The sequence below is a fragment of the Podarcis gaigeae genome (assembly GCF_964106915.1).
Source record: "Podarcis gaigeae genome assembly, chromosome: 4".
Lineage (NCBI taxonomy): Eukaryota > Metazoa > Chordata > Lepidosauria > Squamata > Lacertidae > Podarcis > Podarcis gaigeae.
In genome coordinates this window covers 103045974-103070676 of record NC_139677.1, presented here as the reverse complement: position 1 = coordinate 103070676, position 24703 = coordinate 103045974, and the positions used below count along the sequence as shown (strand labels likewise).

The 24703-nt window shown below is 48.2% G+C and overlaps 1 protein-coding gene across 4 annotated transcripts in view; it reads left to right on the top strand.

Annotated features, from left to right (window-relative positions):
- PDE2A (phosphodiesterase 2A) overlaps window positions 1–22992 on the top strand; it is a 374843-nt gene extending 351851 nt beyond the window's left edge. For all 4 annotated transcript variants that reach the window (XM_083736325.1, XM_083736326.1, XM_083736327.1 and 1 more), the window contains 13 exons: window positions 634–711; window positions 2583–2705; window positions 3380–3450; window positions 6300–6422; window positions 7368–7455; window positions 7790–7837; window positions 8449–8523; window positions 9781–9880; window positions 11721–11833; window positions 14474–14512; window positions 16402–16508; window positions 17710–21296; window positions 21420–22992. In XM_083736325.1, the coding sequence (XP_083592451.1) occupies window positions 634–711; window positions 2583–2705; window positions 3380–3450; window positions 6300–6422; window positions 7368–7455; window positions 7790–7837; window positions 8449–8523; window positions 9781–9880; window positions 11721–11833; window positions 14474–14512; window positions 16402–16508; window positions 17710–17938 (1194 nt within the window). In that variant the 3' untranslated portion in view covers window positions 17939–21296; window positions 21420–22992. The remainder of the gene's footprint in view (window positions 1–633; window positions 712–2582; window positions 2706–3379; window positions 3451–6299; window positions 6423–7367; window positions 7456–7789; window positions 7838–8448; window positions 8524–9780; window positions 9881–11720; window positions 11834–14473; window positions 14513–16401; window positions 16509–17709; window positions 21297–21419) is intronic.
- Window positions 22993–24703: the final 1711 nt, after the last annotated feature.

Sequence of the window (24703 nt, the reverse complement as noted above, 5' to 3'; positions counted from 1 at the left end):
CATCCTATAAAAAGGTTTTTCAAGCTTTTACTTGCAGAGCTTTCTTGAGAAACAAAACAAAAGCATCCAAGATACGTCAAAAACATCCATTCACTCGAGTAGGACTCTGGCAGAGACACATGCCCAACTGGCATGTTCCCTCCCTCCTGGTCGTTCATTCGGGAGCTTCAAAAGCTTTCTTCAGCCCGAACATCATAGCGACCGATGCCAACAGACACCGGCACACTTAGGGATCCGCAGAGTTTGCGCATCTTGCGTGACAGACTTCAGCAACTCAGCATTTTGACTAATCTACTTTATTTGATATATAAACACACACGGAGCTCTGCAACATGGCTCCCTCTCTCTCTAGCATCAGACAGCAAAGAGAGAAAGAACAAAGGACAATAGTCCCAATTCGCAGAACACAGGAACACAAATATCCTGCCTCCGTCACTTCCCACTCTGTGGATGAAAACATACACCATCACGTGGTAGACAACAATCCCATGACTGCAATCATGGAGCAGGAATTCTAACAGGAGGCACCACTGGAAGCCTTCATGGGTGCTTTGGTGCCCGTGGGCACCGGGCTGGTGACCTCTGCATTATCATATTCCCCACCCACCCACCTCTTGTTTTCCTTCACTCCAGTCTCTGCTGTATAAGAAGGTCCATGAAGCCCAGTACCGGAGCCACCTGGCCAACGAGATGATGATGTACCATATGAAGGTAAGGCTGGCTTGCCTTTGCATCATGGAATCATAGAACTGTAGAGTTAGAAGGGACCCCAAGGGTCATCCAGTCCAACCCCCTGCCATGCAGGAATCTCAGCTCCAGATTCGCTGGCAGGTGGCCATCCAACCTCTGTTTAGAAACCTCCATTGGAGTCTAGCGCCTTCCGAGGTAGACCATTGCACTGTTGAGCAGCTCTTACAGTCAGATGGTTCTTCCTAATGTTCAGTTGCATTTCTGGTTAATTGAATCCATTGGTCCAAGTCCTGCCCTCTAGAGAGCCAGATAACAAGCTGACTCCCTCTTGCTGCATCACCTTCCTCTTGGGGGCATGTGAGGGGGGTAGACCTGAGCTATCTCCAGCATCAATATACTGATAGCATAGCTCTGAGGCTTGGCATGCAGGAGGTTCTGAGTTCGAACCCAGGCAGCATCTTCAGGTATAATAATAATAATAATAATAATAATAATAATAATAATAATAATAATTTATTTATTTATTTATTTATTTATTCATACCCCGCCCATCTGGCTGGGTTTCCCCAGCCACTCTGGGCAGCTCCCAACAGAATATTAAAAACACAATACAGCATTAAACATTAAAAACTTCCCTAAGCCTTCAGATGTCTTTTAAAAGTAAAATAGTTGCTTATTGCCTTGACATCTGATGGGAGGGCGTTCCACAGGGCGGGCGCCACCACCCAGAAGGCCCTCTGCCTGGTTCCCTGTAACCTCACTTCTCGCAGGGATGAACCCAAAGAACGCTCTCGGAGCTGGACCTCAGTGTCCGGGCTGAACGATGGGGGTTCAAGTATACTGAGCCGAAGCCGTTTAGGACTTTCAAGATCAGCACCAACACTTTGAATTGTGCTCGGAAACATACTGGGAGCCAATGCAAATCTTTCAGGACCAGTGTTATGTGGTCTCGGCGGCTGCCCCCAGTCTGGCTGCCGCATTCTGGATTAATTGCAGTTTCCAAGTCACCTTCAAAGGTAGCCCCACATAGAGCGCATTGCAGTAGTCCAAGTGGGAGATAACTAGAGCATGCACCACTCTGGTGAGAGAGTCTGCAGGCAGGTAGGGTCTCATCCTGCATACCAGATGGAGCTGGTAAACAGCCTCCCTAGACACAGAATTGACCTGCGCCTCCATGGACAGCTGTGAGTCCAGAATGACTCCCAGGCTGCGCACCTGGTCCTTCAGGGACACAGTTACCCCATTCAGGACCAGGGAGTCCCCCCACACCCGCCTGCCTCCTGTCCCCCCGAAAACAGTACTTTTGTCTTGTCAGGATTCAACCGCAATCTGTTAGCCGCCGTCCATCCTGCAACCGCCCAGGTAGGGCTGTGGAAGACCTCGGAGAGTCAGAATCATAGGCTTGGAAGGGACCCCAAGGGTCATCCAGTCCAACCCCCTGCAATGCAGAAATCTGCTGCCAGTCATACTAGGAAATACCTGCCTAGGTTCCTGTCACCCTATTTCAGCTTATGGCAGCCTTTGCAACCTGGCACCCTGCATTGTTGAACTACAACTCCCACCGTGGCTGGGCCTGAGGGGAGTTGTGCTCCAACAACCTCCGGCGGGCACCAGGTTGCATATGTGTTGGTAAACAGGTAAATGAATATGCTAACACAAGTGACTTAGTATTGGCAGTTTAGCTTAAAGTTGGGAATGTGGCCAGTTTGCAGATACATCTTCATGTGGAGTCGAAAAGGGACTCCAGGTGTCATCTAGTCTAACCCCCGGCAGTCTTGATCGTCTCGTCACCATTTCTCCTCCTCAAAACAGCTTGCTCCACATAATAATAATAACAATAAGGCACCAGCTATTTTACCTTTTGAAAAGCTAAGCGCTGCTTCTTCTTCCAGGTTTCAGATGATGAATACACCAAGCTCCTCGATGAAGGAATCGTGCCCGTCTCAGAAATTGACCCGAACTTTGCCAAATTCACCTACACCCCGCGTTCCCTTCCGGAGGATGACACGTCTATGGTGAGCATTGGCGGGCAGAGGAGAAATTCGGTTGGGTTTGCATTTTAATGAGAGATGAACCTATTTTGTACTTTCCAAAACACAGGGATCCTTAGAAATTGGCTCCAGATTTTGTGAGGGAGATCTCCACCCATACAGCATATGCCCTCTGTGCTTTCTTAGGCTGATGGGAGTTGTAGTCCAAAGGTGGTGATGTGGTCTAAACCACTGAGCCTCTTGGGCTTGCCAGTCAGAAGGTCGGTGGTTTGAATCCCTGTGACGGGGTGAGCTCCCGTTGCTCTGTCCCAGCACCTGCCAACTTAGCAGTTAGAAGGCACACCAGTGCAAGTAGATAAACAGGTACCACTCCAGCGGGAAGGTAAATGGAGTTTCCATTCACTCTGGTTTCCATCACGGTGTCCTGTTGCTCCAGAAGCAGCTTAGTCCTGCTAGCCACATGACCCGGAAAGCTGTCTGTGGACAAATGCCGGCTCCCTCGGCCTGAAAGCCAGATGAGCACTGCAACCCCCTTAGTCGCCTTTGACCGGACTTAACCTTCCAGGGGTCCTTTACCTTTTTACCTTTACCTCTTAGGCTGATGGAAATTGTAGTCAAAAGGAGGGCATCAATTTGGGATTGGCTGCTTCTGCACACCTCCTGAATGCACTCTCTCTTTCTCTCTCTCTTCTCCACAGGCCATTCTGAGCATGTTGCAGGACATGAATTTCATCAGCAGCTACAAAATCAACCGACAGACCCTTGTCAGGTAGGATGTCAAGAGGGCTGTCTTTTTTTTCACTCTCCCTTTCATAGACTCACACATTAGAATCATAGAATTGTAGAGCTGGAAGGGACCCCTATGGGTCATCTGGTCCAACCCTCTGCAATCTTTTTGCCCAATGTAAAGCTCAAACCCACGACCCCGAGATTAAGCGTCTCGTGCTCTGCCGACTGAGCTGTTGCTTGCACCCGGCTTTTCCCCCAGACTGGAACTCGAGGTGGCTTATAATAAAACAACACAGATAAAATACAAAAGACCAGAAACGCATAAGATCTTTATTAAAAGGTAATTGAACTCAGTTAGCATCAAAAAACAGAAACAGCACAGTGCTATTAAAAGCACTTTCCTTAAAAACAAAAACCAGCCAGTTCCCAAAGACCTGCAGGCGGTGCCGGATTTACGTATAAGCTAAACAAGCTATAGCTTAGGGCCCCACTCTCTTGGGGCCCCCAAAAAAATTAAAAAAAAAAAAACCCTGGATGTACATTTCTAAAATATAGGATAAAAAACAAATAGAATAAAACCTACCTACAGCAACAGTGTTTTGTGTTGTGTAGGCTCCTAGGATGTAAGTCATGGGTCCCGCCTGCTAGCCTGCTCCCTAAAATATCCCTGGTTTGCTCCTTTCTATATATAGGGTACCTCCATTTGCATGGCAACACGTGCAAATGGCTTCAGATACCTATTAGGTCCATCAATTACCATCTAGCATATATTCAACACAAAAAAACAGTGACCGTTTGTTGCTGACAAAGGACAGCTGGACATAGAAAGGTCCCCACTACCTTCAGGTGCTTAGGGCCTCATCAAACCTCAACCCGGCCCTGCCTGCAGGAATATAACTATCTGCTGGCGGAAGGACAGGGTCTGGCTTCACTAGGCAGGGAGTTCCAAAGTTGCCTGGGAGCAGCCACCCTTCCATTGTGGCGCACCAGGCTTAGGGTGAGCCAGGGCCACGACGAAGCTGAGCCACTGAACTCAATCACTGGGAACAAAGTGAGAGCCAGGAGGGTCTGTGTTTTCACTTGCCACACCCGTGGCCCTTGGCAGCCCCAATGAGCCCCAGCCATCCCCACAACCTCGGAGCTACAGAAGGAACAAGGGTCTGTTCAGAGCTGTCTTAAGCATATGTGGCGCCGGGGCGCAAAGATCCCCCTGGCGCCGCCCCCCCCCCCCAGGTGGCCCATTCCCAGGCATGCAGGAGGGCTGAGCTAGCAAGCTCCCTCAGCATCTCGCTGGCTCAGTTGCCCCCGAATTCGCGGCACAGAGCTGCCCACAGCAGAAGAGCCTGCCGCGGCCAACGCACGGGTTCTTCCCCGATCTCAACTCTCGGGCCCCAGACTCTCAGCCTGGCACCCTTGAGAGCCCAGTGCCCGGGTGCCCCACACCCGTGGTGCCTATGGGTAAGACGGCCCTGGGTCTCTCTCCAGTGGCTGCCCCTCCACTCTCCAGTCCGCCACTGGGAGGAGGAAGGCTGGGTCTTGCCTGGCCCCTGTGTTGCGACCGAGAGCGCCCAAACCAGACGCCCCAAACTGGCTGTGCAGACTCAGTTATTTGGAAAGAGCAATTCAAGTGGTGCCCACTTTTAAAGGAACAACGGTCTTGCAAATGGCTGGGTTTCACTCGCCAAGCCTTTTAGAGTGGCACATAATTTTCACTCCAGACTTATCACCATTATTACAAATGTATAAATCCATTATACATTTAAATCCCGCACATTTCCTCCGAAGGAGCCAAGGGTGGCACAAAATTGTTATGTCAGTGTGGCAGCACCTGTACTTTGCAACTCCCTGTCAATTGATATCAGGGCCTTTGGCTGCTGTATTTTCAGCGTTGGCTAAAAAAAAACACAACCTTTTTGTTTAAGCATGCCTACCCAGACATGTGATTAATATGCTACTTCATTTTATCGTGAATATTTTGAGGGGGGGCAGGGAGGAATAGACTAACTTTGGTGTTTTTTTAATGTTTGAATTTATCCTGAATTATTTTTTTAAAATAATTTTTATTAACAGGCCAATCACATCATATTATTCAAATCACATTGGTTCCAAATTATACAGCCAAATTTTAAATTTTTTGGGAGTACCCATATATCAAGCTCCGCACGAGTCCAAAATTCCGGCTATTTCCAGACTTCACTTATTTTACTGCATTAATTAATCAATTCTATCCAGTTTGATCCAGATAGTTCTTTATATATTTTCTTCATCTTGTTGTTATCATATTCCTTTCTTTGCGATCTCTGATGATTCTCATAAGCAGACTGAAAGCTGGTTTCTCTCTCTGTGTGGGTAGTCCTGAATTTTAATGTATATTGAATGTAAATTACTTAGTAGTTGGCTTCTTGTTGGGACGCAGGTGGCGCTGTGGGTTAAAGCCTCAGCGCCTAGGACTTGCCGATCGAAAGGTCGGCGGTTCGAATCCCTGCGGCGGGGTGCGCTCCCGCTGCTCGGTCCCAGCGCCTGCCAACCTAGCAGTTCGAAAGCACCTCCGGGTGCAAGTAGATAAATAGGGACCGCTTACCAGCGGGAAGGTAAACGGCGTTTCCGTGTGCGGCTCTGGCTCGCCAGATGCAGCTTTGTCACGCTGGCCACGTGACCCGGAAGTGTCTCCGGACAGCGCTGGCCCCTGGCCTCTTAAGTGAGATGGGCGCACAACCCCAGAGTCTGTCAAGACTGGCCCGTACGGGCAGGGGTACCTTTACCTTTACCTTTACCTGGCTTCTTGTTATGACCAAATGAAGTGCAAAATCTATTAGATGAAAATGAAAATAGCCAGTGTCGTTCTCACCAATGGGCTTCTTTTTTTGGGGGGGGGGTGTTTCCTCACAGGTTCTGCCTGATGGTGAAAAAGGGATACAGGGACCCCCCATACCACAACTGGACCCATGCCTTCTCGGTCTCCCACTTCTGCTATCTGCTCTACAAAAATCTGGAGCTGGTCAATTACTTGGAGTAGGTCGACGACGCTTTGCTCGCCAAAGGGAGGGGGGCCGAGTTTACGCCAGGGATCAGCCGCAGAGCGCATGGAGGCAGGGACAGGGGGGGGTGTCCTGGTGATGCAGAGCTTGGTGGGGTATCTTCTTCTTTGGCGATCCCTCATAGCCAAACAAGATTGTCTTCCATAAACACGGTTTTATCAATGAGTCCGTAAAGGCCTGTGGAGGCCAATTCTGGACCCACACGTCCTTCCACAGCGGGGACATTGGTTTCCGGGCGGGAGTTGATCACGGTGTGGATTTGCCAAGTGTGCCTTCCTTTTGGCATGTTTCTCCTTTGCGTCCTGAGTTCGAGTGTCTTCAAAGCCCATGACACCTTTGGGAAAGGCTGTTCTCCAACTGGAGCGCTCGCAGGCCAGTGTTTCTCAATTGTTGGTGTTTATACTACATTTTTAAAGATTTGCCTTAAGACAATCTTTAAACCTCTTCTGTTGACTACCAGCATTACGCTTTCCATTTTTAAGTTCAGAATAGAGTAGTTGCTTTGGAAGACGATCATCAGGCATCCGCACAACATGACCAGTCATGGGGCTCAAACCCACAACCATGAGATTAAGAATCTCAAGCTCTACCAGCTGAGCTAAGGACCCACATCCTGACTCCGGATCCAGTTCTGACCTCTTGCTCTTTGACCCTCCCTGCTCCCATGTTCCCTGGCTACTTGCCAAGGTCCCCTCCCCCTCTGCTTTAAGAAAATGAAATACTTCGGATCTGAGGGTGTTCTTGGTTGGCAGGGGGGCACCAGGTTGGGGAGGCCGGGCAAAGACGCCACCTCCAACTCCCCTGGGGCTGGTTTGCATATGGGGTGCCTCCTCTACTGCCAAATTTGGGAGCAGCCCAGGCATCTCAGAGCCCTTCCGCAGCTCATGCGTGGTTTTTCCTTTTTTCCCCTCTTTGATAGAGACATTGAAATCTTTGCTTTGTTCATCTCCTGCATGTGCCACGACCTGGACCACAGAGGCACCAACAACTCCTTCCAGGTGGCTTCGGTACGACTTTTTATTTATTTATCCCGCATTACGGTTTATTTATATGTCACCTTTCAGCCCAAAAGGCTCCCGAGAACAAACGTACAAATGCAATATTGCAAATGCAAAATAACAACACAGATGGCGCCAATTCAAAATGTTTCTGCAGTCTTTCCAAACCATACACGCCTGCCGAAAAGAACATTCCTTGCAACAATGTGAAGGGGAAACAAAAATATTCAAGCAGAACCCGTCTTCAAGAAAGGGAGGGAGAGGTTTGGGGTCTCGTATCGTCCTGGATTAAGACAGCAGCTTGGGTTCCCTGGCGTGATGTCTCTTTATTTTCTCTTTTCAGAAATCGGTCTTGGCTGCCCTGTACAGCTCAGAAGGCTCAGTGATGGAGGTAAAACTATTACAGATATTAATGTTGTGCATGTGGATGCATGTGAAGGGCTCCTTCTTGAAAAATAAAACAGTGTCGAGGTTCCTGCCCTCTGGAGCAGCAGAAAGCAAACTGGCTGCATCATCATCATCATCATCAACAACAACAACAACAACAATAATAATATATTTATACCCTGCCATCTGGCTGGGTTTTCCCAGCCACTCTGGGTGGCTTCCAACAAAATATTAAAATACAATAGTCCGTCAAACATTAAAAACTTCCCTAAACAGGTCTGCCTTCAGAAGCCTTCTAAAAATCTGGTAGTTGTTTTTCTCTTTGACATCTGGTGGGAGGGCATTCCATAGGGCGGGTGCCACTACCGAGAAGGCCCTCTGCCTGGTTCCCTGTAACTTGGCTTCTCACAGCGAGGGAACCACCAGAAGGCCCTCGGCGGTGGACCTCAGTGTCTGGGCAGACACGATGGGGGTGGAGATGCTCCTTCAAACAAAAATATCTTCAGTACGCCCGTAAACCCCATGATGCGGGGTGCCTGTCTAATTTCAGCTGGCAACTGATTCCAGAGGGCTGGAGCAGGGACACTAAAAGGGCATGTTTTTCTCTCTACACAGAGGCACCATTTTGCTCAGGCCATCGCCATCTTAAACACCCACGGCTGCAACATCTTCGATCATTTCTCTCGGAAGGTGAGTCAGGAGACGGCCAGCAGTTCCCGGGGTCTCATAGCAAAAAGCATTGATGGTTAAAGCCGGTCATTTCTCTCTCTCTTTTTTTTTAAAGATATTTATTAGAAATTTTCAAAAATTACAGAGAAAGAAAAAAGAAGAAAACAAACAAACATTTTTTTTTCAAAACATACGTAACAATACATAAAAAAAGAAAAAAACATAAAAGCCAATACAACAATAACAATAAAAACACACATCCAATATTCCATATCTTTATCTTTCATTTACTTGTTTCATCGACCTCCTCACACCTCCCTTTTTGTATTCTAGTTTAGTTATTTATTTCAGCAAATTCTTTCCATCTTTCTCAATTTTTATTGAGTAGTTTGTCTTAACAGTCTAACCTATTAATTAACTCAGCAAAACTTTTCCATCTTTCACTATATTCTGTCATTCAGTGTACCTTAGATTATTTTAACCTTATCTTACCATAAAATACCTTAAAGCTTAAAACTTAATATTTGTTTGTACATAATTCCTTATATCATTTCTACTAAAGCCAAATATTTTCATTCCAACATTTTTCCTAATACTCATTAATTTTACACTACTTCCCAAGATAAATTTTTAATAATTTTCTTCCAATCTTCCTCCAGCGTCTCTTCTCCCTGGTCTCGGGTTATGTCAGTCCTTACTGTCCATTCCATCTAGTCCATCAACCTGGTAATCTTATGTCCGAGGCTCTTAAGTCTAAAGCCAGTCATTTCTCAACACTCCGTCATTTCTAACCTGCTGCACTCCAGGACCACGACTCCCATCAGCATCAACCAGCATGACTGGCAGCTGTCTCGTGTGTCACCAGCAGCTGACATCATTTCAGGAGGTTGTCATATAGAACCAGCCCAACGAAGTTGATGTTGAAGAATCACTGCTTCAACGCTGGTGATCTTTGCTTCTTCCAGTACACTGGCATTAGTTTGCCTGTCTTCCCAAGTGATGTGTGAAAATTTTCAGAGACAGCAAAAGGCACCAAGAGTAAGAATTAGCAGGAGCAAGAGAGTAAGGGGAAGATGGCTGTGTGAAGAGCCCCTTTATAGGGTCTGCCAGGGCCACGCCCATCTACCTGGTCACACGCTCTGGCCCAGGTGTGACAGGAAGTCCTCCTGGCTGGAGCAACATTCCCCTGTGTGTCCACTCTGGGCAAACAGGGAATGCTGTACTTGACTGCTTTGGTGATGTTACACCCCACAACTTCCAGTCTTGTTGCCCCAATAGGATTACCAAAGGATGCTGGACTTGATGAGAGACATTATCCTGGCTACAGACCTTGCTCACCACTTGAGGATCTTCAAAGACCTCCAGAAAATGGCAGAAGGTAACCAGGGGTCCACCAGTCCACCAGGTGGATCCAGATGTGAAGGGCATGGCCACCAGATTTCTAAAGTTGGACGGGAGTCTCCCTACATAAAAGCTACAAACTCACACACACAAACAACTTCTTCCTGTCTTATTGTCAAGGAAGCAGAATCCGGGGCTGGGATCTATTGGCTTTCTTGTGCTGAAATATCTTCCTCGAATACACAATTCAGTCTAGCCCACAGGAAATATTAGGTATGAACCATAGAAGAAGTTAGTTTGGTTTTCCAGTAACCCACAAAAATTTAAAACACACTGCTCTCTCCTCCTTTGTCTTTTCAGACACATCCCTAGCATATCTGTCAACGTTTCCCTTTTTTTAAGGGAAATTCCCTTATTCTGAATAGGATTCCTAGCAAGAAAAGGGAAAAAAGTTGAAAACTATGATCCCTAAGGGTATGAGAGCTAGAAAGAAAAAAAAGGCAAAGTCCTAAAGAAACCAGATTTTGAAGCGCCGAATCACGAAATAAAAAAAATATTGTAGAGTTAGAAGAGACCCTGAGGGTCATCCAGCCCAGCCCCGTCATGCAGGAATATTTCACCCAATGTGGCGCTTGAACCCACAACCTTGGGATTAAGAGTCTCGTGCTATTAATAATATTATTATTTATTACCTGCCCTTCGTGCTAAGGACCCGGGGCAGGTTGCAACAATTTGAAATACAGCATTAAAAACCATTTATTGAAACAAAAGAGGAAAAAATCACAAAAGAATCTAATAAAAATAACATCTAATCAGAAGTAACAAAAGTATATTTATATTTTGTTTAGATTACCAGTCTTTCTGCATTAGAAATCTTCATGGCCCTCTTCCAAAAAGTGGTTACTTTTCCCATGTTGTGGGACGGAGAGTTGAAAGGGACCCAGGGTCATCTAGTCCAACCCCCTGCAATACAGGACCAGATCTCACGTTTCTGACAATAGGGGCTTATATGTAATAAAGTCAGGTGGCACCTGTTTGGCTTGAGAAGCTGCTTTCTTTCTGCGGCCCAAATACTTATTTTTACCCAGTTCTGTTTTTTGGGGGGTGGGGGATTCAATCACAGGCAATGGAGTGTGATTCTGAATCCCTTACGATACGGTAATATTTATTGTCATTGTCCCATACAGAACAATGAAATTGAAAAATCTACATAAGACATTCAAAAACCAAGCAGCCTACTATCCCAGCTATCCCAGCCTGGTTAACCCCCTAAAAACTCTGATACTTCCATAATTAAATATACTCCCATAGAGACTACCTTAAAAGGTAAAGGTAAAGGGACCCCTGACCGTTAGGTCCAGTCGTGGCCAACTCTGGGATTGTGACGCTCATCTCACTTTACTGGCCAAGGGAGCCGGCGTACAGCTTCCAGGTCATGTGGCCAGCAGGACTAAGCTGCTTCTGGCGAACCAGAGCAGCACACGGAAACGCCATTTACCTTCCTGCCAGAGTGGTACCTATTTATCTACTTGCACTTTGACGTGCTTTCGAACTGCTAGGCTGGCAGGAGCAGGAGCAGGGACCGAACAATGGGAGCTCACCCCCTCGCAGGGATTCGAACCGCCGACCTTCTGATCAGCAAGTCCTAGGCTCTGTGGTTTAACCCACAGCGCCACCCGCATCCCTGAGACTACCTTACACTGCATTTAAAACCAAGGTGTGATTCTCCTAAGGGCCATGGGGGGGGGGATAAAACAGAGACCCCACACCTTCCACACCTCATTTCTTTGGGGAGAGGGTCTTGCTGGCCTTGTGCTGTCTCTGCGGAGTTCAAAAAAGGAGGCCTCCTCCATCTCTCCATCTCTCGCCCTTTCCAGTTGGCTACGACCCCAAAAACAAGCAGCACCACAGTCTCCTGCTCTGCCTTCTCATGACCTCATGCGACCTCTCGGACCAGACCAAAGGCTGGAAGACCACCCGCAAGATCGCGGTGAGTGTGGGAATCCTAGAGCTGTAGAGTTGGAAGGGGGGCCCCAGAGTCATCCAGTCCAGCCCCCTGAAATGCAGGAATCTCAACCAGATCATACATGACAAGGTAGCTTTTTCACCTCTGCATCCTCATGAGGAATGGTCGCCACCTCCAGGGTTTTTCTGTTCTGGGGAAAGGCGAGTCAGAGGTGCGTAAAATCACGCATGGCATGTCAGGAACAGAAGGGTTTTTCTGCCTCTCTCATAACACTAGAACAGGCATAGGCAAATTCGGCCCTCCCAATGTTTTTGGGACTACAACTCCCATCATCCCTAGCTAACATGACCAGTCGTCAGGGATGATGGGAGTTGTAGTCCCAAAACATCGGGAGGGCCGAGTTTGCCTATGCCTGCACAAGAACTCGGGGAATATTGGAAGATTCAGGATTTCTTTCTATATGTTTTGTGGTATTTTATGCATTGTGACTTGCCAATATTCTTATTGATTATAATTTATTGGAAGTGTAAATGGTTTCATTATTATTTGCTGATATGTAATTCTGCTGCTTGCTATTATGTTCTAATGGATTGTTGAATATTGCTTTATTTGATATAAGTTGTTTATTTTAAAGTTATTGTGGCTTTTTTGTACAGTGGTACATTGGTTCTCAAACTTAATCCGTTCCAGAAATCCATTCCAAAACCAAAGCGTTCCAATACCAAGGTGTGCTTTCCCATAGAAAGTAATGCAAAATGGATTAATCCGTCCCAGACTTTTAAAAACAACCCCTAAAACAGCAATTTAACATGAATTTTACTACCTAATGAGACCACTGATCCATAAAATGAAAGCAATAATCAATGTCAGATAAAGTTAAAGGGACCCCTGACCATTAGGTCCAGTCATGGACGACTCTGAGGTTGTGGTGCTCAGCTCACTTTATTGGCCGAGAAAATAAATTAGACAGTATTGTAGATGATAAAAGTGAGGGAAATTTTTCCCCCCTTCGCTTCATTGGTTGGATGGGGGGCTTTTATCCATTTCCGCAGTCACACAATCAATCAATCAGTAGCTGAACTGGGTTCCACACAGTCACAAAAACAAATTAACCGAAAAAGCCTGAAAAACAAAAACGCAAAATAAATACCAAAAACAAAAGCACCAGACTTAATCCGTTGTGGAAGTCCATTTGACTTCCAAAATGTTCGAAAACCAAGGTGCAGCTTCTGATTGGTGAAGCGCCCCGGAAACAATAGCCGACAGCCGCATCAGACATTCGGCTTCCAAAAATTGTTTGAAAACCGGAACACTTACTTTGGGTTTTTGGAGTTTGAGAACCAAAGCGTTTATACCACTGTATTGTTATTAGGTGTGTCTTCTTTGCTGCCCATTTTGTTGTGGGTTTTTTGTTTTTTTTGCAGCTTGTAAACCGCCTTGTGTGTAGCAATATAGAAAGGCGGTGTGCAAATTAAAAGCAAAACAAAACTGTGGAACTCCCTGCCACAGGAAGCAGTGATAGCCACCACCATGGAAAGCTTTAAAAGAAGATTAAACAAATTATTGAAGGAGGACCAGGCTATTGGTGGCTGCAAGCCATGAGAGAGGCTATGCTCTGCCTGTACAGTCAGAGAGGTCATACTTTCATTTTGCTGTTTAATTTAATTTTGCTGGAAAGCTTAGAAGAGGGTAGGGTGCTGTTGGCCTGTGAGTTTCCCACAGACATCTGGGTGCCTGTTTCTCCATGCCTAGAAAAGCTTTACCTGTTGCACTGCTGCCAGGAGGTTAGAAAAGGAGTTACCCTAATTGCTTAGGGATCCTTGGATATTGTTTGAACCATATTGACACTCTACTAGTAGCCTGAATTTTGCATGCAGAATGTGCCAGGTTAAATCACGGCGTCTCTGTTTTTAAAGGGCTCCGACCTGGTGGAATGCTCTGTCCCAGGAGACCAGGGCCCTTCAGGATTTAACTTCCTTCCGCAGGGCCTGTTAGACAGAGCTATTCCACCTGGCTTTCCATTTGAATTCAACCTGATCTTTTATTCCCCTTCCTTCCCTCCCCTTTTTATGAAGATTCCCCGCTCTGGGATCCCACAGCTAATTCTCCCCTGGTCTCCTCACTGGCCCAAATAGGACTAATGTAGCCAGCTAGCCCTGGTGATCATCTAATGATTATTGGATAGATTTCCCCCCTAAATTGATTTTTGAACTCTGAATTTATTGTTATTCATGTTTTATACTGTATTTTATGCTGTTTTTGTTGCATCAATTAAGTGTTTTAAATTTGTTGTTAGCCGCCCTGAGCCCGGTTTTCTGAACCGCGAAGGGCGGGGTATAAATAAAAAATTATTATTATTATTATTATTATTATTATTATTATTATTATTATCATCATCATCATCATCATCATCATCATCATCATCATTATCATCATCATTAAAAAACCCTTCCCAAGACTCTGGGGCTCCACTTCCAGGCAGAGGAAACAGTTGTGGGTTGCGTGTACCAACGGTCAGAGTCGGAGGCTGAAATTTGGGCAAACAGTCGGGGGCACATACCGCCAAGGGTGCTGGCTTGCCTGAGCAGGGAAGAAGGTGGCCAGATGACTTCACATTGAGGAAATTAATTAAAACTTGCCTAAACCGTGACTTTTGCTTTCCAGGAGTTGATCTACAAGGAGTTCTTCTCCCAAGGAGATCTGGTACGTAAGAAAACTCTCCTAAGACAACGCATGTGCACCTCTCCCCCATAAGCCCCTTGCCCAAATCCTTGCTGACCCTTACCAGGCCTGACAAAGCTAGGAACGGTGGTGGGGAGGTCTCCCTTGTAGAAAGATCATTGGGTGCCCTGGGAAAATCAGATTTCCCAGGGTGCCCGGGATCTTGCTAAACCTCATCCAAGCTGTCAAGGAGAGAGGGAGAGTGTGCTGAGGTGGAAACTATCTTCCCTGCTTCCACTTTTCCTGCTGCTGCTGCTGCAGATCCCAGATCTCCCTCTTAGAAAGAACATCGGTTGCCCTGGGAAAATTGGACTACAGATTTCCCAGGGTGCCCGGGATCTTGCTAAGCATAATCTAAGCTGACATGGAGAGATGGGGAAAAGACCTTGCCTGCTCCCACTTCTGCTGCTGCTGCATATTCTAGATGGGTAAATGAGAGGGAATGAATTAGATGACAATCTGAACCAGGAGAGAACTCTTGGGTCCTCCTGCACCTCTCCAGTTGGAGGCTTTCTGAGTTGCAAAGGTTTGGATTCCAAACCAGGCAATCAGGGGGCTCATTGCCACCAGATACACCTCTCCGACTGTGCATCGCAACAGTAAACTCCTGATTCAACACTGGGTGACGGCAGATCTTTCTCTGCCTCTGAGCTTGTATTCGTTTCAGGAAGTTTAACTTTCAGGGTTTTACAAGTACATTTCCAAGCACAATTCAAAGCGTTGGTGCTGACCTTTAAAGCCCTAAACGGCCTCAGTCCAGTATACCTGAAGGAGCATCTCCACCCCCATCATCCAGCCCGGACACTGAGGTCCAGCACCGAGGGCCTTCTGGCGGTTCCCTCACTGTGAGAAGTGAGGTTACAGGGAACCATGCAGAGGGCCTTCTTGGTGGTAGCGCCTGCCCTGTGGAACGCCCTCCCACCAGATGTCAAGACAATAAGCAACTATTTTACTTTTAAAAGACAACTGAAGGCGGCCCTGTTTAAGGAAGGTTTCAATGTCTGACCCTGTATTGTTTTTAATATTTGGTTGGAAGCCGCCCAGAGTGGCTGGGGAAACTCAGATGGACAAGGTATAAATAAATTATTATTATTATTATTATTATTATTATTATTATTATTATTATTATTACAAACTTCTCAGAGACATTTGGTTACAGAGCAGTATGTACCGCCTTAGGTTTTTCATGGACGGTGAAATTAGAGACATCGTTTCACTCGCAGGAGATGCTTATTTGCAGCGTTTTTTGAAGACTCTGTTGCTGAGTTAGGGCTCTCTTCTCCTTAGACAAAATGCCCCCCAACTTGGGATTTGTATGAATTTAGTTAAGCACATCCAGGGTGTTTGATGAGTTACAATCTCAACTCATCCATGCTTCTTCGTGCTCCTGCATTGCAGCATCACGTGGAAACATTGCAATGATGTCTCCACGTTCAAAAATGACTGAGAATTAACTCCTGCTCTGGGCTGGATTTGGAAAGATTGGAGGGTCACAGAATTCTAGAGTTGGGTGGGACCTCAGGGGTCATCTAGCCCAACCTGCTGCAATGCAGGAATCATGGCTAATGTGTCCTGGACAGATGGACACCAAAGCTCTGCTTAAAAACCTCCAATGAAGGAGACTTCATGATCTTCCAAGGGAGTCCGTTGGTTATTCCACGGTGCAAGAAAGGAGTTGCCGCTGGACTACAACTTCCATTCTGGCTGGGGCTGGTGGGTGCTAGGGTTCAACAAATGGAGGGGGTAGGCTCTCTGTTTCTCCCCGAGAGTGTGGAAAGTCAGGGGGTGTCATTCCTCAGCTCTCTGGGCTCACAGGAAAGCAGGGAAATGAGCTGTGCCTTGTCAGTTTGAACACCCCGATTTCTCTGCAGGAGAAGGCCATGGGCAACCGGCCGATGGAGATGATGGACCGGGAGAAAGCCTACATCCCGGAGCTGCAGATCAGCTTCATGGAGCACATTGCCATGCCCATTTACAAGTGAGTCCTTGGGGGGCGGGAGAGGATCGTGGAGGGAGGGGGCCTGCAATCTGGAGTAAAGCTCTGTCTGGCCAGAGTGGTGCATGCTCTGGTTATCTCTGTGGGATCTGATTTCTTTCCGCAGGGCCTGTAAGACAGAGTTGTTCCACCTGGCCTTTGGCTTGGAATCAACTTGATCCCCTTCCCCTCTTTCCTTTTTCCTTTCTCCTTCTGTGATGGAACTCCTATTTGGGGACTTCCCTGGCTTTTTTCTGGCCCATGTAGGACCAGTCTGGATAGTTGGCCTTAGTGAAGATTTGACATTTTCATCCCCAAAAAGTTTTTGATTTGAGTTTCTACTGAAATGAGGCTGCATTTTAAGTTGTTTTAAAGTTGTATTTCAATCAATTTGTTTTTATATTGGGTGTTAGCCGCCCTGAGCCCAGTCTTGGCTGGGGAGGGCGGGGTATAAATAAAATTTATTATTACAGTGGTACCTTGGGATGCGAACGGGATCCGTTCCAGAGCCCCGTTCACTTCCTGAAGCGAACGCAACCCACGTCTGCGTGTGTGTGGGTCGCATTTCACCGCTTCTGCACATGCGCTTGACGTCATTTTGACCATCTGCACATGCGCATGTGGCAAAACCCAGAAGTAACGTGCTCCATTACTTCTGGGTTGCCGCAGAGCACAACCCGAAAATACTTAACTTGAAGCACATTTATCCTGAGGTATGACTGTATTAAGGGCCGCGGGTGTCGCTGTGGGTTAAACCACAGAGCCTAGGACTTGCTGATCTGAAGGTCGGTGTTTCGAATCCCCGTGATGGGGTGAGCTCCCGTTGCTCGGTCCCTGTTCCTGCCAACCTATCAGTTTGAAAGCACATCAAAGTGCAAGTAGATAAATAGGTACCGCTCCGGCAGGAAGGTAAACGGTGTTTCCATGCACTGCTCTGGTTCGCCAGAAGCGGCTTAGTCATGCTGGCCACATGACCCGGTAGCTGTACGCCGGCTCCCGCAGCCAGTAAAGTGAGATGAGCGCCGCAACCCCAGAGTCGGCCACGACTGGACCTAATGGTCAGGGGTCCCTTTACCTTTATGACTGTATTATTATTATTATTATTATTATTATTAGCTCATAGCTACGACTCTAGAGTGTCCGTTCATCGACATGGATATTGTTGGACCTTCTGTGTCTCTCTTTCTCCCCCGCCCTCCCCCAGGGTCCTCAACGACCTCTTCCCCAAATCGGCCGAGCTGTACGAGAGGGTGGCCAGCAACCGGGAGCACTGGATGAAGGTCTCACATAAGTTCACCATCCGGGGCCTCCCCAGCAACAACTCCCTGGACTTTCTGGACGAGGAATACGACCTGCAAACGATGGGCGAGAACAACGGCCTCAAGATGAACGGGTGCCTGGACTCAGAAGACGGGCACATGGAGGCAGAATGACGCCCCCAGGCACCTCCCCGCTTGGGGAGGAATCCGGACACACACAAGTGCAACTTTGCAACCCTGTTCCCTTCCGGGAAAACAACGGGGCTGATTTTGGAAACAAACAAAAAAAAGGGGGTTCTTCTTATTTATATATACAATGTGCTCTCCCCGCCGCAGGCATCTCTTTCCATCGCCACCCACCTCCCTCTCCCCACTCTCCATGCTCCTCCTGTCAGACACCTATGCCTCACCCCACCTCACCCCTCAACACCTCGCAGACCGGCTTCCTCCATGAGGACTAGGAGCCTGCCAGCTTGCTGTCGTTTCTAAGCTTCCTCGCGCAGTTGAGTGAGATGAATGCACGACCCCGCCCCACACACCCCAACCCACTTGACTCACCCGCTCGTCGTCAGCATCTGGTCAGGCAAAGTCATCTTTGGGTAGCCTGGTAAGATGTGTGTGTGTTCCCCAGCTCTGGTAGCAGAGTCCTTTAGGGCTTTAATTGCTAAATGTGATCAGCAACAGGTAAAACTGCCCCGGGAGAATGCAGCCCACCTCACCCCCCTCTCCTATACCCAGAAATGCAATTCCTTCTCATAGCCAGGGCTGAGAGCTGTTTCACATGGAACTACTGTCTTGCGCCTCTGATCCCATACACTCAGTAATGCCCACACTGGCTGGCAGTGACCCACCCAGGGGTCTACCTAGAGATGCCAGGGTTGAGCCTGGCACTTGCCACCCGCTGCCAAAGGAGAACCACAGAATTGCAGAGTTGGAAGACACCCTGAGGACCATCTAGTCCAGAGTTCCCCAAATTTGGGTCTCCACCCTTTTTTGGACTACAACTCCCATCATCCCTAGCTAAGCAGGACCAGTGGTCAGGGATGATGGGAACTGTAGTCCAAAAACGGCTAGAGACCCAAGTTTGGGAAACCCTGTTCTGGCCCAATTCTAGGCTTGAAAGGACACCTTTCTCTTTCGGTATTCTGAACCGAACCAGCCAGGTCTGTAGTCGAAGGAGATCCATTGATCCCCCTTTAGCAAATTGTGGTTCACTGAGTTCAGGCTTTTGGTTTCTTCTCCCTCTTCTTTTGAAATATCGTGTTCTCGTTCCTGGCATTGAACCTTCAGGTTGCTAAGCCATTTGGAGTACAGGGCCCAAACAGTCGAGTCAGTGATGGGCTGCCGTCTCTTCCACCCTAGACAGTCTCGAAATAATTTGGAGTTCTGAGGTTAATTCCCCAGGCATCCTCTTCATCCCCAGAAAGGTATTGCTGTTCCTGGATTGGGTCCGGAACAAGCCTCCGGTGCCTGGCAGGCCCTGAATTTCACGACGCCGTGGGAGCAGTAGCAGGGGTCCCGTTGACAATTTGAAACCTTTATGGACTGGGCTGTGGGTGCTTGTGGGGCAGGGTGTTAGCAGGTTATGGGGAAATCAATGCAGGAAACTTGCTAGGTGCATAAAAACTAAACCATGGTTTGGCTTAGCATGCCATCCAAACCCAGGATCTTGATTAAGGCATTTCTTCCCTGGGGCTGGGCGAGTCTGACAATTCCAGCTTCTCTTAATTTCTCATTTCCCCCAATCTTCAATTCCCCGCATTTTCACATCAGTTTGCAATATCGTCCTCGTGAAAAACCATTGCCATTTCAGCGCAGATTCCCCCCCCCCATGTGAATATTTTTGCACGCGGTTTTGCCTAACGTGCACTTTTGCAAATTATTTTTACCGATATACACAGTTTGAAGTGCACGTCGGCTGAGCGTGGGGATCTTTGTACGCTATGCTTGGCTGGAGAGTGGATCTGCAAAATTCAGAGAAGTGCAGATTTCGAAAGGCAGCTGTGCTTCAGTTTATGTATTGCTTCGGAAACTGTAAATTAAGTAGATTCACCTTGCAATGAGAATTGAATTTCTCCCTCACCCCTATTCATCCATAACCACAATCTGTAGCCAAGGTTTGACCGATGGTTACAGGTTGTTAAGGTGGAGAGATCTAAACTATTGTCCCAGCTACAGATGACACACTAAGCCAACTGCAAAGGCAACTGGTGTTCAGAAACATCACTGCCTCTAACCTTGCAGGCAGACCACATCCATCGAGGCTAGTGGTTATTAATAGCTGTTGTCCAATCCTCTTTTAAAGCCATCTAGGATAGTGGTCATTGTTGCCTCCTGTGGCAGGGAGTTCCATAGATAACTATCCAACACCCAAATATGGCTGGGACTTCTGGGTTGAGGGATGTCAGGCTCGATTTCATAGAAACATAGAACTGTGAATGCAGGAGGGACCCCCCAGGGTCATCTAGTCCAACCCCCTCCAACGCAGGAATTTCAACTGGATCGTTCATGACAGATGGCCCCCCCAACCTCTGCTTAAAAACCTCCCAGGAAGGAAATGGCCACCAGGTCTTGTGGGAGACAGTTCCACTGTCGAACAGCGCTTGCCATCAGAAAGTTCTTCCTGATGTTGAGTCGGACTCTCCTTTCTTGTAACCTGAAGCCGTGGGTTCGAGTCCTACCCTCCAGATCACGAAAAAAACAAACTTGCTCCATCTTCCATGCGACAGCCCTTGAGATATTTGAAGATGGTTGTCATATCAGTCTCCTCTTTTCCAGGCTAAGCATGTCCAGCTCCTTCGACCGTTCCTAATCAGGCTTGGTTTCCAGACCCTGGAGCATCTTGCTCACCTTCCTCTGCACACATTCCTGCTTGTCAACATCCTTCTTAAATTGTGGAGCCCCAAATTGGACACAGGACTCCAGGTGTGATCTGACCAAGGCAGAATAGAGTTGGACTATGACTTTGTTTGAGCTGGACACTAGACTTCTGTTGATGCAGCCTAGAATAGCATCAACAGAACCGATAGCCTCCTCCATGAATTTGCCTGGTCCTCTTTTAAAGCCATCTAGGTTAGTGGCCATCGCTGCCTCCAGTGGCAGAGAGTTCCATAGTTTAACTATCCAGCACCCAAGTACGGCTGGGACTTCTGGGTTGAAGGATGCCAGGCTAAAAGAAGAAGGGTGTGATTTGCATTCCTGATACTGCTGAAGTCCTTTTGCGCTCACTAAATTGCCATTTTGAAAGCCGCTTGGCAGAGAATCTCAGGACGAGGAGCAAAGCCAGAGGGGCGTGTTGCAGCAGTGCTAAGGCAGCGCGATTCCCACCCTCTCCCCTCTTTCTCTTAAAAGTGATGGGCAGAGGGATGATTCCTTGCTTGAGTCTCCACTCTGGACGAAACACAAGAACAGAGTGGCGAATAGCTGGAAATGATAGCTGTAGGGTGCCACTCCTGAAAACTTGTTTAAGAACCTAAGATGAACTTGCTGGACCAGGCCGATGGCCCATCTAGTCCAGCACCCTCTTCTCACAGTGGCCAGCTGGGTGCCTGCGGGCAGGATTCGAACTCAAGAGCAATTCCCTCCCCTCCTGCATTTGCCAGCAGCCGGTGGCTGTGCGAGTGCCCAAAGCACATGGCTGTGCGAGTGCCCAAAGCACATGAAACTGGCCTTGTTTTGGGAAAGTTTTGTGGGCGCTGAAAACCACCTCCCCACCCCTGTCTCCCCTGCTTTCTTTGCATCTCTCTGCGCCAAAGATGTTGGCACTTCTCCAAACCACCTCCCTTCTCCCCGCAGGCTCCTCTCTGCCTGCTGGCGATACGGCGGTCCACGTGTCTTTTTTTTGCCGAGGCGTTTGCAAAGAAAGTCCCGTGGCTTACCTGGGCCGTGGAGGTTTGATCGCAGTGTGGGAATATGAGGCCGAGAACCACCTCGAGGGCAAATAGGGGGGACGTGGCACGGAGAAGGAGCATAAATGGGCACCGGTGGAGTTTTTTTGGCAGCGTCATAGAATTTGTCTACTTGGAAGGGCCCCCTAATGCTCATCTAGTCGTACCCCATGCAAAGCAGGAACGAGCTACTTTCAAATGAGCTGTTTTCAAAAAGGGTATCAAAGTTAGAGAGTGGGGTCTCCTCCTTCGCTTGAAGAAGAGAAAGCCCCCTTCCATACCCATCCTGTTTGAAACTCTGGACATTCTGAATCACAGAATTGTAGAGCTGGATGGGACCTCCAGAGGCCACGTAGTCCAACCCCCTGCAGTGCAGGAATGTCAAAGTTTACCTTCTCAATCGGATATTTGAGCTCTGTCCATTGACAACGTCATCTTTACAGCCTCGAGCATTAACGCGCTGGACCAGTCTTTGCCCACCAGGAGTTTGGGACTACAACGACCATCGTCCTCAGCCATCCCCTCTGCGCTGGCAGGGGCTGATGGGCGTTGTAGTACATAACACCTAGAGGGTGCCTGGTTGGCAATGGCTGCCCTAGTTCCACGTTTTCTCTCTGTCCGGTTTCATTTTGCACTCGCGCACGGTCCCTTTGGCAACGCGGCTCACACGAATCTTTGCCGAGATTCCCTTGGCTTTCTGCATCGGCTGGTTCCCGTCATCACTGCCAGTTTCTATCTTTGGGAAAAAACGGGTCTTTTTCAGTATCAGTCCTCTCTCACTTAAACAACAACGCAAGGGCTCCCGAGAACCATTCAAGTGTTACACATTTATTACAAAATAAAAATAATAATAAAAATGGCGATGCGCTGCCCCTCCCTGCCTCCCCGCGAGTGACAGGCGTGCCTGTGAGAATCCTGCTGCATAGTTGTCCTGTATTTAATAACAACAACACAAAGAGGAACACCGAGGTGTCCTGTGTGACACTGGTGTTTGCCCATTGCGGACATATCCTTACTGGTTTTAACGTGGGTGGGTGTGTTGTCACGTGTGTGTGTGTGTGTGTGTGTGTGTATCTGCAGATAGATATATACACAATATATATCCCAACACGTAGATACTGTTTGAGAGAGTCAGGTCAGTAGGGATATTCTCTTTGCGTGGGGCGGGGGGGACCGTGTTAAAAAATATTTCCAATTTGCTTTCCTGTCTTTTCTTAATGATAGTTGATTCATTCTGGGTTTTTTGGGAGGGGGGGCTGGGCTGCCTCCTTTTCCTCCCCTGAATAGATGTGAAGGGGCAAAAACGAAGATTCTCTTTTCCTAATAAATTTCATATGCAGATCTCTGGAGTCTCTGGTCCTTATTTATTCAATGCATTCACGTCTTGCCCCTTTTTCCAAGGAGCTCAAGTTACTGTGCATGGGCCTCCCGCTCTCCTAATTTAATCCCTACAACAACTCTGCAAGTGTGATGGCCTGGGATTCGGATTCAGAGGCTGAACCGGAGGGATCCCAGCCTGCACAGGATTCCCCGCCTCCAGAACCAGCTGAGCCAGGGCTGGGGCTTGAGCCTGAAGGGTCCTCACCTGTGCTGGATCCTCAGGTGCAGGCACCAGCTGAGTCTGCTCTGTCTCCTGAGGTGATGGAGGACCCATTGCCTGCAGGTGCTCCACTCTCAGCCCCGTCAGAGGAAGCTGAGGTTGCCTCTGGGTCCGTTAACCCTCCAGCCACTCCTGAGCTGCAGAGGCTCAGGGATAGAGAGGCGAGTCACCAGAGGATCGGGGCCGCCCTATGCCTTAGGGCAGATAAAAGCCGGCAAGCCCCAGTCCCAAGTTGTGGGAGCAACATTGCTGGTTGCTAGTTCCTGCCTGAGCTCCTGACCCGTCCTGGCTCCCTGCTTGCAAGCCTGTTCCTGACTTCTCCCAACTCCCTGCCCTGCACCCAGCTTCAGCTACAACAGATTGCCTCCACGTTGCACCTTTGACCACGGACTGGACTTGGATCTCGCCTCTCGCGTAACCCACGGGACCAGTACAGTGAGGTAGGTTTCATAGAATCATAGAGTTGGAAGAGACCACAAGGGCCATCGAGTCCAACCCCCTGCCAAGCAGGAAACACCATCAGAGCACTCCTGACATATGGTTGTCCAGCCTCTGCTTAAAGACCTCCAAAGAAGGAGACTCCACCACACTCCTTGGCAGCAAATTCCACTGTCGAACAGCTCTTTGAATGTCCCCTCAGAAGCACAAGCCGAGAAACAAACTGATATGAGTTTTAAACTATGCCCACAATATAGTAAATATTTGGGAATCAACATCACAAAATCATGGGCAGAATTATTTCAAGTTAACTTTTTACCCGTGCTGAAAAGTGTTAAAGGGGATCTTGAAAGATGGTCAAAAGATTTCTATCCCTTGGGTGAGTTAGGCAGAGTCAGTCAAAATGATATTGCCAAAAAAATTATTTTCGTTCCAAACTGTACCCATATGTATTTCAGCAAAGACCCTCAAGAAAAGGCAAAAAAAGAAAAAAAAAGATTGCGAGCGTCATTCATCAGGGCAAGAGATCTAGACTGCAATGAACTGTATTGTATCAAGATTCCCAGAAGGAGAGCATGTCGTGGTACCAGGGGCACCGACTTATAAAAAATATTGGGGGGGCCCATACCGGGGTCCTGCCCCTGGAAGTTTTCTAAGAGCCGCTCCCGGCCCGTTGCTGCTGCTGCCGCCTGCCTCGTGGCCCCCTCGCCAGCTGAGGGAGGGAGAGAGACCGAGAAGGAGAGAGATGCGTGGTGGGCAAGGCAAGTGCCCGCCGCGCCTCGCCTCCCACCGCCCCTCGTGCCGGCCGCCCCCTCCCCTACCTTTCCCGCGCGCACGCGCTCGCCCTCCCTCCTCACCCCAGCTCTTGGCCGTTCGCCCCAGGAACTCGCCGCTGTTGGGGTTGTAGATGAACCTCCGCCACTCGGCCATAGACTGGCTGAAGGGCTTCTTCTCCTCCTTGGCCAGAGAGAGAGAGAGAGAAAGAGAGAGAGGCTGGAAAGAGAGAGGGAGCTC